Here is an 18,307-nt window from a genome sequence, read left to right as displayed (position 1 = left end):
AATGGCCAGCCTCCATATGATTAACCCTTACACCACTGAGGTTTTTTTTTTTTCTTAAACTGTTTAACAGCTGTTCCAATTCATGACATTTTAATTAATATATGAATATGCATCCATGCCAGTATTTCAACATCCCAATCTGGATTTCCAGCAGATTTTGGTCTGGCTGAAATCTGGAATAGATTCAGGCTCGTTTAGAGCCTGTTCTGAAAAATCTAGACATTGTTAAATAGTTTGAGCAACACAAATTGCCCCGTACAGCACCCAAAGGTTTTGCTTCACTGAGTATGGTGCCATTCAGATTTCTAATGAATAACCCTTTTAAAGTGAGTTTTAACAGAAGTAGTCTAGATTGTATAGAATGTTGAATCTATCTATATATGTTGGCACTTTAAAATAAAAATTAAACTCAGCTGCCTAGCTACTTCTAAAAACAGTCTGAAAAAAAAAAAACATTAAGGGGGGGCGGTGCCTGGCAGCCGATCAAGGCAGACGTGCAAAGCCAGAGCTCCTCAGGAAATAGCTTGATCCTGATCAAAACCAGGGGTATTGACCCCCAATTTCCAACAACAACTCTGCCCTAACTACTTACCCCCGGGAGGCAGGCAGGCAGGCTGAACGAGCCGAAGACAACAGGCTGTATAATAACAGCACAGCCAGCGTCCAAGGCCTACTGAGTGGAGGTGGTGGGGACGGCTGCTCCTCCACCTCACTCGGCTCCTGCTCACCGCTGTGCCCTGATTCCCCCCCTCTGGACCGGTGGGGGATATCCCGGTCCCCACTGGTGGACTAACCTACTACAGTGGAACGCAATCGTCAAGAGCAAACAGCGGCAGTAACTGTGCGCCCTATTCACCATGACCAACTTTGCAAGATGGCCACCGCAACATCCATGGCCTTCCACGAAGCGCAGATAGAAAAGGCCTTCGAGCGCTTCTGGTCCCAATTCTGGTCTACAGTGGGCCAAAGAATAGAGAAGGAGGCAGAGGCAAGCCCCACTCTTACAAGCCCTAGAAATACCCCCAACACACAGCCTGCTATGCAGGGCCGCGACACTGCTCCGGTAACAAGCAGGAGGAGGAGGAAGAAGCGGCAAGTACCTCAATCATGGAGACTCTGCGCTGCCAAACCTCACCCCGACCGCCTGCAGGGCTTAACTCCTCGACCAGCGCAGGTCCTCTCAAGGGCCGGGGGGCAGAAGGGAACCACACCCACGCAAGGAACTGCAATCAGGTGCCCGATTCTCCCTAGTGCATGACTCAGGGGAAGGCCTACTCATGGAACTTACAGAAAGGCCGCAACGTCCACTCTGCATCTCACCACACAGAACACTCACTTGCAACATCCCGCAGGCCTAACCGGACTTCACACATGCCTCCTCCGCCACGCACTGATCAACTCTCACCCTGGCAAGAAGGTCAGACCGGTACATTGCAAGCCTGGAAGCTGACTGTTCAGGGGATAGGCTGAAGCTCGAGCAGAGTGGGACTCTGTGGGACTTATAATATCAGACTGGCTACTTCCAATACTCCCACACTCACAGAGGGCAACATAGCCAACCAACCATCCATCTTACCCCGAGATAGATATCACCCCGAGGGCAGAGTGAATTCTCTTTTTGTTTACCTTCTTAACTTATGTTATTCCTCATAATAGTTTGAGTGTGAGAAAGTTAAACCATTAGGCAAGATTTACCTAACAGACGATCATAAATCCTATAAACCTTAGATAGCAGTATCAGTTTATTTGGCCCATGAAACTTACCATGTACCCCAACTAATACCTATTATCTCTCACCTCAGCATTAACTGGCGCTCGAGTGTACATACCCCTGGATAGGTTACAGCACCATACGAAATGTTTACTCTACATAACAGGTGTAGACACTCTCACCACCCATGCTATATCTTAGCCCTTTGATCATAAATGGACGTGTTTGCCTAGCCTGATAAAAATACATTTAAAAATGTGCCGCTACTTTCATGCCATATTTGTGACAGTGTTATACTTGAGTTTTTATATGCCGTTGTGGCATTGTCAAATGTTCTGTTACCTCATGCACAATGAAAAATAAAGAATAAAAAAAAATAAAAAAAACCCATTAAGGGTTATTACAAAATTTTATTTTATACAGGAAAAAAAAAAAAAAAGATTATGAATTCTATCATACAAGAAAAAATGGGCACCTAGAAGATCCATGATGTTTATAATGGAAAAACAGGAAGGCTACCTACAGAGCAAATTTACCTGAGGACCACTGACCAAGTCAACATCTCCAATTGAAGCCACAAATGTTCACTTGTACATACATGCACATATACACAAATCCAAATTCACACGGACACAATTCCTTACTCTCTTACACACAAACATACTACACATTTCCATACGGAGTAACACAAAAAAATATTATACGCTCCTCTCCCAGCAGTAGCGTGGCCAAGCTCTTAATGATGGCTGCTTCCTTGTGCTGTGTGCACCAACCAACCTCACTAACACAAACGCTACTCCTCAGCCAGCCTGCCTCTACAAGAAATAAGGGCAAGATGCAAATCAGGTCACCAGCAATCCAATACGTAAAGAGGTACATCTGGAGGTTGAACATATCTCTTGATTCCTGAATAGGAGGCAGTGGCTGCATTAAAGTATTGAAGGGTCTAGAAATGGCCCTTGGACCACTGCTATAGAGCATATTTCACATTTCCCAGGTTATTAAGAAAGCTGTTAGTATTCAAGCACATATGCCAATACCATGCTTGAGAACTCCCCATCACTACCATAGAGGTTCTGTTTATGGCCACTTATTGTCTGGCTTCTGGAAAGAACTTAAAATTATTGATAAGAAGAGGGACACTGAATTCATTTCACAAAATGTTCCCAAATATGGCCAGAACTAACTATACTGCATATGACAGCAATATAAAGAAACATCTTACCCCAATTTCCTGTTTAGTACCAACATTAGTTGCAGGAAAAATGTAGAAAAGAAAACAGGAAAGAAAAAAAAAGCATAGCATTAGAAATTAATTGCACATGCAAAAATTACATTAACATACAGAGCAAAAAGCACAAGATGCAGAATAAACCAAGTTAGTTTAATTTCACAATGCTAGAAGTTTTCTTGTGTTGTAAAAGGAAATGACTCAGAAATAGATGGATGGATACGGAAGGAGTGTCTAAATGTTAGATTCTAAAAAGCATTTATCAAAGGATTGCAAGGTTCTTACCACACTCCTCAATGATAATCAATACTTGGTGTAGAATTACCTGCCCACCATAGATATAGGTAAAGCATTAGAGAGTGGAGATTAAAAAAGAAATAAATAAACTAAAGTAGCATTGCCTTAGACAGAATTATCCCACACATTGACAACATTTCAGAAAGAACAAGCGCAAAGATGGTACGTAAATAAATAAGTGAAATTCAGATTTACAGCTCTGTTAAGACATTATCTCAGTACAAGATTCATATTGCAGTCCAAAAAAGAATAGAACATGTTGATTTACTCAGTGATTTAGGACTTTTAGGATTTTTGAAACCCTATGGTTGCAGTGAAACACACCTCACACACATGGATGTGTGTAATACACACACACACACACACATCTATAACAAATGATTTTCCAGTTATTTCAATGTGCAGATCGTGTTTCAGTTTCTCACACTGCACGGACGGTGATGTAATTTATTATTTCCTATAATAAATGGGTAATAATGCATGGATCATGGATCCATGTGCTGTTTGGGGCATTAATCTGTGCCAGAACCAGGACATTACTCCCTAAAACACTACACTAAACATTGATCCCACACATTAACCCTAACATAAAAGTATCATAAAAATATATAAAGAAGAAACATGTATTATGGGAAATTATGCCATCTAGGGTTCAGGAAAAATGTATTACCCATTAACGGGAATCTCCAGTGTCAGGAAAACAATCTGTTTTCCTGGCACTGCAGGTTCCCTCTCCCTCCCACCCCCCAATCCCCGGTTACTGAAGTGGTGAAAACCCCTTCAGTCACTTACCTGAGGCAGCGACGATGTCCCTCGTCGCTGTCTCCTCCTCCGCGCCGCTCCTCCTACTGACTCCGTCGGCCGGTGGGCGAGACTGATCCCGCCCACCGGCCGGGGAGACCTAATGCATTAGCGCTCCCCATAGGAAAGTATTGAAAAAGATTTTCAATGCTTTCCTATGTGGAAATGAGCGACGCTGGAGGTCCTCACATAGAGTGAGGACGGCCAGCGACGCTCTAGCACAGATAATCTGTGCTATAATACAGGAAGTTCCCTCTAGTGGCTGTCTAGTAAGTTAACCCTGCAAGGTAATTATTGCAGTTTATAGAAAACTGCAATAATTACACTTGCAGGGTTAGGAGTAGTGGGAGTTGGCACCCAGACCACTCCAATGGGCAGAAGTGGTCTGGGTGCCTGGAGTGTCCCTCTAATGATGTCTCCAGAACTCCTCAATAACACTAACAACACATGCACCCCAATGCATTTTGGCTGCACTATTTGTTTTAAAGAGGAACAGAGGCAACAAGAGGAGAGCCTAGATGTCATTCTTAGAGAAATTGGTGGTTGCTCCAGGATAAGCTGTAAATTATTTGAAAAGATAAATAAAAGTTAAAATTGTATCCCGCTGACCCATATATATATATATGTGCCTTAGACCTATATGTAATAAATATGTTGCTGAATTTAATCACAATGGAGGCAAATGGTCCAAAATGTATAGAGAGATTCAAATTCACATTATTATGTAAGAACAGGACCAGCTCTTCCCACATTACACAAATATCTTTAGAAACAGAGGCAATAGTATTGCTACCTCTGCTGATGTCTGCGGAAAATGGTCAGGCTTACAGCTGAGCATCTATTTTGTGAGGCTGTGTGGCGTGTTAAGGCGATGTGTTTTCCAGAGCAGGCTGTATTTCTACTTACCTATGGGTTTTTCTGTGTATCTTGTGGCAGTTGTGGTTGAAATCTTTGTTGGTCTCCCTGACCTTGGCTTGGTATCAAGAGATCCCCAAATTGGATATATTTTTATATCCTTTTCCTTCTTTATAAAGTTCCATTCCCTTGTTACGCAGATCTGTTGACAGTTCTTTTCTGCTCCCCATGGCTCAGTATCTAGCCTGCTCAATGCATCCATGTGAGAGCTAACAAACTCATTGACTATTTATACACAGACACTAATTGCAATTTAAAAAGCCACAGGTGTGGGAAATTAATTGTCATTTTAACCTGTGTGTCACCTTGTGTGTCTGTAACAAGGCCAAACATTCAAGGGTATGTAAACTTCTGATCAGGGCCATTTGCGTGATTTCTGTTATCATAACGATTTAAAAAGGAGCCAAAACAACTATGTGATAATAAATGGCTTTATATGATCACTATACTTTAATAAAATACTTTTTTGTATTATCGGTCATATTTTCAAAATCAATGAGAAAAATGTAACACTTACAACCAGACTCCTAACAACCAGACACCCAAAGATGTTCTCAATTAAATTAAATCATCAATTATTGCCAGAACCCACAGAAGCAAATGTAACTTCTTTAGCCACTGAACGGACCACAATATCTGCTACTAAGTATGCAATCCATATATTTATTTGGTAGAATATAATTCATGTAACATTAGTTTGGTATTTACCTTTTTTGCGTGTGACCATTTGTTTTTTCATCTGGAGGTAACTCAATGATAAGAACACAAGACTGAGCATGCTCAAAGCCTTCTTTATTGTTTGGCGTCTTCGGTGAGCACTGTGCATCCAACATAAATACCTGCAAAGCAGAAATTAACCCTGTGAAAAAAGGGCTTTTTTGGAGATGCTGTGCTTTAATGACTAAAGGCCTTTTTGCCACTTTTGTCTTGTGTTCATCCTACCACAATTTCACTCTGTTTAAATACGCATATTATCTATTTTGTTTTTTTAAATTAGAAATCGGGCTTTCTTTTGATACCCTATATGTATACATAACACAACATTATATACGAATACAATATTTTTAAAAATGGGAACAAAATAAAAACAAATTTTTTTCCTCAGTTTTGCTTTTAATAATTTCTACACAACAGATGCAAAACATAAAATAAACTGTAAATAGGTTTATCAATTATTCCTGATTGTAAAAATGACCAATAAGTCTAGGATTTCAATACATTTTTGGAATTTATAGAACAAAAATTGGAAGGAGTTAATTATGGTTTTAAAGATAAATGTTTGCACAACATTGTATACAGCGGTTAAAACGTTTGCGTTCACAGAATCCAAAAATGCTACATAAAAGTATATATTTATAGGGGGCGGCAGGGCCTGAACCGCGTGGCGGACGGATGTGTTGTGGGAGAGGTCCTGCTACAGCCTGGACAATAAACCTTGTTTATTAACTCCCATCATGCCGATCCAGCCTATTGCCAAACTACTACTACCTGCTACCGAACCGTGGGATGAGACTCTCAGACAGTGGGCTCAAGCTACCCCCCCTCCCCCTTTGGACCGGCGGGGGTTATCCCGGTTCCCACTGACCTACACTCACCGAAGCTGCATCATGAAGCTGAATACAGTGCATCCCTCACCCACAGAAAATCTTACCAAAATGGCTGACGCGCCATACTCAAAGACACATGCTCCCATGCAGTCAAAGCAGAACTACCACAAATTTGCAGAGCAGTCCATGCAGAAATTTGACGCAATCATTCAGCGATTTTGGAAAACTCTGGCTGCAAGACATGCAACAATCCTGTTTCCTGAGGAATCCTGTGGAGGTGCCGGCTGGGAGGTCACCAGGGCCACTTCAGACACAGCTTTACCTCTAGCACCTGTTAGACCTAAGGTACACCCGACCAAGTTGAGGGTCACAAGGGGATTAACTCGAAGCATCTACCACACAGACGGAGGACCACCCGCCACCGGCGGCATTTAAACATCAAGGTTGTCTGTCATCCCCATAATTGGGTGGACTTGGACTCTGTGAGCCCCCGAGTCCGTGGCTTAGTGATGCAGGCCTCTGCAATTGCCTGGAGATGGGAGCAGGCCCCAGATCGCCCCTTCGACAACACTTCCCTCAACATAAGGAAGGACTGCATCGAGCAACCTACCTGTGGCATTGGGTGAACTGACCTCTTACAGTTATACCCCTGTCTATATGGCAGGCAATTACGCTCTCTGTCATATGCTCTTTCGGAGTAGTGCTACTAAATCCATTTTGTTATATTCTATGGTTTATCGTGTTATATTTTTCCTTTTTGACCTCTTTCTTTACATCAACAAGCTTATAAAAGTTACTCCTTTATTTACTTTTCTAACCATGGTAGCGATTATACAGCCTTTGTTCTCAGTGGTTCTACTCTATGTCTCTATGCTTTGTCTAGCTTGTTTCATATTACTCCCCAACATAGAAATGAGGCATTAACAAACAGAATGAGTCAGGGCATACTACTGTCTATTTTATACTCTTGTCTTATTCTCCTGACACATATTTGATTTCATTGCATTTACTACTGTGAACATGCCATGTTTTCTTATGTCTCTAAATCATTTTAGACCAGCATGTTATTATAAAAATGCAGTTCCTCAGACGTTCTGTGATCTACGATCTATGACTTCAAATGCATTATGTATACACATGTAATAATGTCTCTGTAGTTTCTCTGTTAAAAATGCACTTACAAAAATAAAGAATGTCAAAAAGCATTTATTTTCCCCAGGGTATGTAATGAAGAGCATTTTAACACTATTTAACTATTTTATCACCAACCTCAATCAAAACTGCTGGTTCTAGTTAATAAATTTGTGATTTCCACACATTTTATTTTCATGGGAATTTCACAGACTACTACTTTTTCACTACTGTAAAAAGCCCGATATGTGTACTCTGCTCCTATTCTTGAGTGCAAAGGTATACCAGGTGTTTGAGGGAATTGTAAGGTCAAATAACAGACATGCTCTAATTTTTATACGGCACTACATTATTTTCTAGGGATGCTATTTTGTAAGGGGACACTACCTGTGTCACTGTACTAAACAGTGTCAAACATTTGTGCTATTTCTAAACAGAACAACAAATGTAACTCTAATCCCAACCCTACCATGCTATCCCTACCACCACCCTAACCATCCTGCTAATCCTAACAGAGGTTGTCCCTCTGTTGACATCAATAGATACATTTCATTACAAGCATGAAGACCTGATGGGGATCTTTTCAGACTGCAGAGACAGACTCTGTGGCAAGCTCTGAATGGCCCAGGATTCCTAGCTAATCACTACAGCTGATTGATTATTCAGTCACATTAATTAAAAAGTGATTAAAAGAGCTGTGTGCACCTCTCACTTTTGTCCACTCAGACGCTTCTCTTAGAAAAGCATTGAGGACACATGGCACATGCATGGCAATTGCAGTGATCTGTCAATCAAATACTTGTCTATCAGAAACCTTGAATTAAAAATTCCTCATAGATCGCATTGTACCCAGACAGATGCTGGACATGAAGCAGGTTCAGTTACCAAACTTATGTTAGACTGGGTCCCATTGTGTGGGTCAGACAGCTAGAAGAAAGTTTGGGTACTTCAAAATGTAAAAGGTGAGATCTCTCTAACTGTAGTGGCAGCAAATATGGCCCTATTCATTGAGATGAAGTGTTTTTTGGTGCTTAGACTGTCCATTTAAAGAGAAGTGTAGATTAAAGGCACTGTAATGCGTTGAGAAAATATCTGCTCGGGTACTCTCAATTCATAGGTTTTAAGAACAATCTATGGCAGTGGTTCCTAAACGTGTCCTCATGGCCCACCAACAATCCAAGTTTTGTCAGTATCTTCATTGGAATAAACAAGGGAAAATACATAAATCCTGGATTGTTGGTGGGCCATGAAGACTGGTTTTGCAATCACTGAACAATGGAATCTAAAACCGATAACGAATTCTGCACTAAAAAGACTGCTCTCTTCTTTTGATATGCTTACATACTATTCCCTGAGACAATCTGTGGATTTTGGATGCACTGTATCCTATACGCCTGATGGTGCAGATGAATGCATTTTTACGAACAATAAATTATATTCTATTAACTTGCTCAATTCTCCATCCCACTCTTCCCACTAGTGATAATTTCATGCTCTTAGCGAAAATAATTTTAAAAAAAGTTTCTGGTGATAATACACCATCTTCCTCGAAGGCAACATACAAGAGAGTGACAAGCTTAACTACTGCAATCAGATTTTAATTGAATTATATAATTGCTATTACCACTTTCACATTTGCATTAGTCTCTTTAGCTTAATGCAACTTAGTAAGCGAAGATGTCATTTTCACTTCTGCAATATCCACTCTTTAGTGCAGCTGGCGATATAAAATAATTTTATTAATAACGGATTACAACTGAACTCATAAATTAATCCAAAGACATTTCTTAATTGCAACAAGCCACAATAGTATATTACATCACCATACAAATCTCATAAAGTGAACCGATGCTGAACAGGTCACTTGTTCTGAAAACATACCTGCTGGGTCATGGCTCTTATTCTCAAGTATTCCGCTTCTGCATTGGGAGACAGAGATGGTGCTGCGACCTTTACCTCACATGCATCGCCATTAAAGCTTTCTGAGCCACTGTGAAAATATCCCAGAAGATTCTACCAAATGATGACAAGAAAAATACATCATCATCAAGCTTCTTGCTAAAGCTTTAAACAAATTCCGGATTTTAACAGACTGACGTCAAAATCAGTCTTCCATAATATGCATTTCTAAATCCATAAATTCTTTATTCTGTGTTAATAATAATAATTGTAACAGGAAATCGATAAACCCATCCATAGGTAACTTGTTTAAGACACATAACCATATTAGACCTGTTATCACTTGGGAAACTGAATATCTACTGACTGTTTTGGGGATCTGTTAATGCAGCATTAACTCCAATAGTATTAAAGGAGAACGGTCACTTTACTGGATATATTTTAATGTTATGTTTATTTGTGCATGTATTAAACAAATACATATTTTGAGATATGAACAACAAAAATTAACAGGGCAGGGCTGTTTACTAAAGTGAGAATTCAAAATCAATTACAAAGTTAAGGGCAGAGAAAGCAAATTGAAAACATAGCTGATTTACAGAATTGTTCCAGCTCATCTATTGGACCTTACATTCACTTTGAAAGCTTACTTTAATGATAACCCTGTCAATGTAGAAATATAAAATCCTTTGTAATGCAATGAGGCACGCTAGACTTTCAGCCATGTGGCATGTCCTTTGCACCTAGTACGGTAATCAGCATAAAGAAAGCATACAGAGATGAGATATGAAGAAATGCTTCTGCTACTCATTCTCAATTGGGATATGTGCTTTTGCTTTGCCTGAATTGAACTGGATTGCAGTTGGGAATCTTTAAAATAAATTTGAAAGAATAAAATTAATTTAATGACAGTTCCCCTATAAAATCTGTGGTGTGCTACAGTGAAACAACAGTGGTCCATTCAGCAATATCAGAGTTTTTATTACTGACATGGGTACCTACAACATGCATACAACATACATATATGGTCAGTTTAAAGGCACTTCATCTAGGCGACTAAAGCTCGCTGTAATCTATATCTATATTGCTCACTGGACTGTTGACTTGTCTTTACTGATTTTAGAAGAGCCTTAGCTCTGAATCAGATTGGACAGGAAGTGATCCAATGTACCGTTAATCAATATATTTATGAATGAATGTAATCAATACAATTATGGGTGAATACAATGTATGGATTAATTTCGTATTTTTACCTGAATGAGCTATTGTCATTTATATCTTTGAGGTGACAATTTCCCTTTAAACACGGACCAGGGGTCAGGAAAAAAGGAAACAAACTAAAATATATGTAGGCAACGTGGAATGTGTAAAATGTCATAATAATTTATTATATTACAAAATAGCATTAGCCATGAGAGAGATGCCGTGACAGTTATCTTGAAACTATTTCAGGTTTATATTTGCACAAGCATTCTGTGCATGCATACTTTTGTAACAGCAAATACATTTGCACAACAAAATATATCTGGGCACACCAACACCAACTACTAAAAAGTCAAGGGAACACTGGCCAGGATATGTAATAGTTAAGGAAATGGCATTGTGCAATGAGCTCCCATACAGGGCGCCATGTGCAAGCAGCTTACATGTCCCCAACTCCCATTAAAGGACCACTATAGGCACCCAGACCACTTCAGCTCAATGAAGTGGTCTGGGTGCAAAGTCCCTCTAGTTTAAACCCTGCAGCTGAAAAACTGCTATGTTTACACTGCAGGTTTAATCCAGTATCTATTGGCTATCTCCCTGACTGCCACTAGAGGCGCTTCCGCCTCTAGTGGCAGTCAGGGAGATAGCCAATAGATACTGTAAAGTGCACTTATTTGACGCTGGACATCCTCACGGACCTCCAGCGTCAAAAAAGATCCCCATAGGAAAGCATTGAGTAATATTTTCCCATGGGCGGGTTTGGCCGTGCCATGCGCATTTAGCTCCACTTGGAAGCGGATGTCGATGGAGGAAGAGAGGTCACCAGTGCCGAGGGAGCCCGGTGCTGGATTAAGGTAAGCAAATAAATTTGCCGCGGAACGGGGCCCTAGTCACACTCATAAATGTACACTTCATATGTGAAACAAGTAAAACTTCATATGTGTATCACATTTCATTTGGATTTTAAATGTATCTGAAGGGACCTTACCTTCATGGGCTCCAGAGTGGCAGAAAAAGCATCTTGCAAAGCACAGCAAGCCAGTCTCCACATCTCCTCGGTGAAAACAGGTCCTGCTGTTACAAGCACATATCTGAAAAACAAAGGACATGTCTGTTTGATTTAAAATGTCCAGTTAATCACTAAACAAATAATAGAAAATGGTGCACATAAAAATATCACAAAATAATAAGTTATAAAATATGCTTAACCCCTTAAGGACACATGCCATGTGTGCCATGTCACGATTCCCTTTTATTCCAGAGGTTTGGTCCTTAAGGGGTTAAAGAAGTAAAAGTATAATCGTACCTCTTAAAAATGATATAAGTGTTAAATATATGTAATATGTAACATGCAGATGTAGATTAACACAAAGTATTAACCATATAATTGTACAACTATTTATCTCATGCTAAATAAAATGTTATAAATCAAGCAATATTTCTCACAATATGCGTAATAGTGCAAAAACACAGTGCAAAAAAAATGCTACATTGTGTCTCAGTGACCACAACAGTAAAGCAGCACATCTAATATATTGTCCTTTATTGTCGTGGTCACTGAGACACTGGTTTTTGAAAGAAAAAAAAAGTGCCCTGTGTGATCAAAAAGGGGCTTGGGCATGGATTTAATATTTATAATGGAATATTGCTACTACGCTCCGGTGGGCATCTCTCTCATCCACCTCAAAATATGCACAAAGAAAAAAGATTGAAGGAAGATAAACAACCACCAGCCTTGGTGCATACTATAAACTTCTTCTCTTTATTGGATCAGGAGAAGAAACTAAAGTAATAGGAGAAAAAAACCTATATAGTGTAAAACCACATTGCACTGAGATATATAATAGGTGGTACTGGTTAAACACAGAATTGCCATGACCAGTCAAATATTCCACAATTTTGGGACAAGCAAGATTGTGAACTATTTGGCTGAGCATTCCAATTAGCCTTTTTTATTTATTGTTTTTAAAGGTTTTATAGTCTTAATTTTATTATGCATCAATAAATCCTTTATAGTCCAGTAAGTTGTTCCAGCTGTCTGCTTCCAAAGATGGGTAATGCCCCCTAGTAGGCACTTGGCTATTCTACCTAGAGAAAAATAGATTTCTCTCGGTCTTTTGAGCTCTGTTTAAGGTGAGCAGTGATTTGCTGACACATTTTATTTCTGTATTTTGGGAGTATTACACCAGGCGCTTGTGCTTCTTTTTCTCCTCTATTCCTTTAGGAGTATACCATCGTAGAAACATAATTTAGGGGGATTGAGTCACCAGATTACACTACTGTGCATACCACCTGAGCCTGTCCTCTGAGAGTCATGTCCATGTGATTTTGAACAGTACTATATATCTCAGTGCTATGTGGTTTTACACTATATAATTTTTTTCTCCCATTACTAATTTATACTCCTGATCCAATAAATGGTAGGTGTTTATAGTATACATCATTATGCTCCACTCTAGGCTGGTGGATGTTTAGCCACCTTTTTTCTTTATACAATATAAGTTTTTGCACATTAAACATTTTTGGTACTGTAAGCTTGTAGTGTAGCACTTAAAAATCGCTAAACTACAAAAAAAAGAGACTCAAGAGCCATGTGTGACGCTATAATATATTTGAGTAAAGGTCCAAATGGATGTAGATTTATGATTCCAATACTTTGCAAACAGACTTCACTATTGTTTGTTTTTCTGTTTTTTTGTATTTGTTTGAGATGCATACCATTCGAAAAACTTTAATTGCTGCTAAGTATCCACAAGCTTGATATTGACACAAGCATTTATTGTATTATATGCACTTTAACCATGGCTGGTTTGTTTGAATTTGATGTGTTATGTATTTTGCACATAAATTATATTTGTGCAGTACACTAATCACTTTTAAGATAATATATCCACGTTTTGGATATTATTAATTTTTTTTTTATAAAATATTTTACCATGATGGATACATTGAGATTTATCTCGGTTTCAAGTATGTGGGATATATTTATTAAAGATTTTGTATATGCACAAATTATTATTATTATTATTATTATTGTGAGTTGGTTTTCACAGATGTTTTGACACTTAAAAAAGCAATATTTTGCACATATATTTATTTTTTGTATTGATTTTTAAGCGCTACACTACAATTTTTTATATGTTTTTTAGTGTTTTGAGGTCAACACAAGGCAGTGGTTAGCAACTGAAAGATTTAAAATACAATGACATTAGGGACTTAAAATTTTCTTTGAAGCGCCTTCTATACCCACCATTATTAGAATTTTTTGTACTGTTTTTTCAGTTTTGCACATTGTGAGGAATATTGCTTGACTTACAAGATTTTATTTTGCATGAGATAAATGTTTGTCACTATTGCACAATTATATGGTTAGTGTTAATCTTAATCTGCATGTTACATATTACATATATTTAACACTTTTATATAGTTTTTAAGAGATATGAATATTATTTGGTACCTCTTTAAACATATTTTATAATGTATTATTTAGTGATATTTTTATGTGCACCATTTTCTGTTGTTTGTTATTTTGAATTGTCACCAGGATTCTTTATGGTTGCTGCATGATAAAATGGTGATGCTTTATTTATTTCTTGATTTATGATACGATTATTAGAATGCTAATAACTATTGCAATGCACCACTTTTCCCCCCTTATTTCAATTTTAAAATATAAGCAACACATTTTGACACACAGTCAGTCTCTGAAGGCCATACAGTCTACCTAAGAATAGGCATTGTAGGTTTTATACTTTTAAATCATTGTACAGGTGTTCCATGAGGGAAGTTACAGCTGTTGTATGGCTATACAGATGATCTAACCTCACTCACGCAGGTACAACATTCATACAGGCAAATCAAACACAACAAGCATCAAAGGTGGTTGTGGTAGTTATAGAATTGAATCCAATGTAACCAAGACGTATTGCAGTTGTCTTACCTCTATCTTTCATTAATTGAGGATTAGCCATGTCTTTGATTGATCCCATTTTGTATTGTCCATATTGGTAGTCAGTATATTAATTATTTACTTGTTAAAAACAGCATACTTTACACACTAATGTTACATGTAAGTTACTTTATTCTAAAAGAAGTGTCCACGTATGATAAGTTACTCGGGGAGACCTTAGTGTGTGAAACAACTAAAGCTAGTTACTTGTGCCTTTCAATAGGTGGAGAGGCATCTGGGGCAAACGAAGAACAAGTAGTGTCTGTCCATTAAAGAGGAGACAGGTGTATTATTGCCTGACTAGACATTATCAGCAGTGCTGGCTGTGCTTTAGAAGATCGAAGAAATAAACAGTGGATTCTCAAGAAGGGCATTGGCAGATACTAATCAGTTGGCCCCTGAACTTTGGTGATATTGCAATGTCTTTATTACACTTGGTTACATTAGTAAAAGGAAAGATTGTTAGGGAGAATACTGATATGGAAAGAATGAAAGAAGCATGAAGTATGTGGGATGTGGAAATAAACCAGCTACACCTATGCTTGTCAAGCCTTAAGCAGATTTTAAAAAGGTAGCTAACCACTAACTTAAATAAGGTATTAAACTTATCACTAAACATATTTTCACCTGATACACGAGCAACCGACTCTTGAGATTGTCTCGGTGGGTTCTGCAACGCAGGCTACCAGTAACTTGAAAAGCTCTTTCAACATTGTGTTTATCATATTTTCATAACCGATATCTATGGAGAATATAAAAATGAAACTTGTAATTCGACTATTATGAGTTAAGTAAAGCAATGAAAATATCAGATATTTTAAAGAAATTTTAAAAAAAGTCTTCAACTTTAGCATTTTTAATGGCTGTGCGTTCTTATTCCCCAGGCTGCCGGGTGCATAGTTGTGCATTGCTCAGGCGTTTGGAATAAAATCAAGTCCCTGTCAAGTTTGCGGTACAGAGATGATGTCTTCTCGGTGATAAAAATGTTTGTCCTGTTTTTCCTGTTATCTATGCCAAATTCTGACCTACAACCTGCATGTTGCAACACAAATAGGGGCTAGAGACATTTCACAATTGTCAGTCATCCAGGTTTAGTGACACTGTAGCGTAATCTTTCTGTTCTTATCTGACAAAAGTAAAAATTGTACAAAAAGGGTAATAATAACTAACTAAAAATAGCACTAATAACAAATAATGATTTTAAGTTTTTCAGAAGGAAAAAAAAAAGCTGCTACTACTAAGTGGGTATTTCCCAAATCTCAACACTTAATAATTTACAAACACGTTAACAATTTGGAAGACCTGTGAGGGAACCCTTTGTTTACATTGTACTTTTATATATATATATATATATACACACACACACACACGTATATACACATAAACATATATACATACATAAACATGCAAATAATAACTTAAGTGATTTTGTAAAACGTGCAATAAGCCCATTTCAGAAGCCCACAATACATAGAGAACACAACAAAAACTAAATTAAATTAAAACACGGTTTTAAAAGAGCAAAAACGGGGCGCAAGAGAATACGGAGAACGGGCAGCAGCTGAAATAGTCTTCTGTATTACTTTCACCATATAGAACCCTTTACTCTAAAGTTCTTCAATATAAATATGTGATAAGAAAACTTTATCATAGAGAGTACATGTAACATATTTTACCTGAATTAATGAAGCTCTGAATATGTTCAACCACAAGCTCGCATGACAAGCCAATAGCATGTTTGAAATTTGCAGATGCCACATCCCAATATGAGTGATCACCGTGACTGCGACTCAACCACAGAGACATTACCGGCAAGAGAAGGTGTACTACTGCATAAATGGCAAAGCCTGGACCTGAGGAGACAGACATACTCAGATATCACATACCATTATACACAAATACCATGGTTCCATGCAAATCAAAGGATTCAAATCCAAGTTTAATTAAGCAGATTCAGACCAGAGTTGCTGTGATAATTAAATTATATATTAATCACCAAGAAACAAAAAAACTTTGGACCTAGAAGGTGTTCCCACCCCTTAGGTCTTCAGTTTTTAAAAGTGCAGCGCTATATAGAGTGTGGGGAAAGTGTGTTTTAATTTCCAGTATAATGAATATACAAAAGAAACATAAAAAAATATACAAATAATTGTGCAGTATATTAAATACTAGAATGAAAATTAAAATAGTGTGAGTAACAGATGTGCCCAAACTCACATTTTTTAGAGCCTTTTCAAGTTAATAAGGCTCTAAACTTCCCAGCGTCTGTGTCTTTTAGGGTAGATCACACGACCCCTCTCTTCAGGAAAAGCATGGATGTTCCTCTCCAACACGTATATAAAAGACACAGATATTTCAAGCTAAGTGTAGCATCCTTGGTAATAATTTCATATAGAATAAAACTAAATTGAAGTGCTCACCTTTTTTAGAGTCTTTTAATAACTGGCTGTAAGTGTGTAAACCTGGCCATAAATTCTAAAAATTGAGGATCTTTGTTATGTACTGAATTAAAATGTTCTGAAACGCTGTGTTTGTCATAGCCTTTTTTAATGTTTCTTATATGCTCATTTATTCTTGTTTGTAGGGGACGTTTGGTTCTACCTACATAAAAAAGATTGCAGGAACATTTTAATATGTATATGATGCTTTTTGAAAAACATGTGATCATTTGGCGTATTTTATATTTCCTTTCCCCTTTTGGATCGTAAAATTCTGTGATATGTCTTTTAGTGCTTTTTGTGTTTCTGCAAGCTAGGCATTGTCCACAGCCAAAAAAACCTTCTTTTTGAAAAAAGGGGGTGGGTGTATTTTTTTTAATTTTTTTTAATTCTTTATTTTTGTGTCACACTGCACATATGACATATATGGCATTCAAACATAAGGTGTATAAAAACAACAACTGTGCAAGTATTACAGGTCATCATTAGAGCAGTAATATGCAGTGTGAATTTTTTTTTTGAGTAAAATTAAATACAAACATAAACATAACACGATTTGCCTCAGTGGTGCAGTAGTGAACGACTGTCTAGTGACGGTATGTAAAAGTAGAAACTCCACTGAGGAGAGAGGCCTCCCCTTTACTGCAATTGTTTAGTGGTATGTCTCAGTTTGGTTGTGGGGATGGGGGGGGGGGGGGGGGATTTCACGATTGAGCTATATGTTCCTAAGTTAGCCCGCTCTCTCTGGATTGGCCATGTAAGTTCGGACTACGTGTAGTGCTTATTTAGATTGAGTGCAGGAGTTGTCACTGCTAAGGAGCCATTTGTGTGGCTAGGGTGTAGGGTTAGGTCGGTTTTGTATTGTGTAAGGAATGACTATCTACTGGTAAAGATAATAGGGTGCATCTATGGAAAGTCAGTCCCCAGGCAGGGGGGGAGATGGAATTCACCCTCTGGGTAAGTCTCTCACGGTGGTGCGGCGTGTCCCTGCGTTTTCTGAGCTTGGCCTGGTGTGAGCTCTGGTATATCAGCTGGATTCAGTTGTGATAGGTTCAGACCTCTCTGGTTCGGTGGTGTCTGGATGCCCAGGGTGATGAGCAATGATCCGAGCTCCTGGACACTGTGTGCTCTGTGTGTGGTCCCTCCGTGGGATACGATGACTGCTCTTGGGGTTCCCCACTT

At 38.4% G+C, this 18,307-nt stretch overlaps 1 protein-coding gene across 2 annotated transcripts in view; it reads right to left on the bottom strand.

The window, feature by feature from the left end:
* ARFGEF3 (ARFGEF family member 3) overlaps positions 1-18,307 on the bottom strand; it is a 146,835-nt gene that overhangs the window by 11,395 nt on the left and 117,133 nt on the right. For both annotated transcript variants that reach the window (XM_063443277.1, XM_063443278.1), the window contains 5 exons: positions 16,364-16,540; positions 15,315-15,429; positions 11,727-11,829; positions 9,515-9,646; positions 5,664-5,794 (listed from right to left, as the gene is read on the bottom strand). In XM_063443277.1, the coding sequence (XP_063299347.1) occupies positions 5,664-5,794; positions 9,515-9,646; positions 11,727-11,829; positions 15,315-15,429; positions 16,364-16,540 (658 nt within the window). The remainder of the gene's footprint in view (positions 1-5,663; positions 5,795-9,514; positions 9,647-11,726; positions 11,830-15,314; positions 15,430-16,363; positions 16,541-18,307) is intronic.

Source organism: Pelobates fuscus, chromosome 2, assembly GCF_036172605.1.
Source record: "Pelobates fuscus isolate aPelFus1 chromosome 2, aPelFus1.pri, whole genome shotgun sequence".
Classification (NCBI taxonomy): domain Eukaryota; kingdom Metazoa; phylum Chordata; class Amphibia; order Anura; family Pelobatidae; genus Pelobates; species Pelobates fuscus.
The sequence above is the reverse complement of the archived record's forward strand: the minus strand, read 5'-3'. Positions and strand labels throughout refer to the sequence as shown.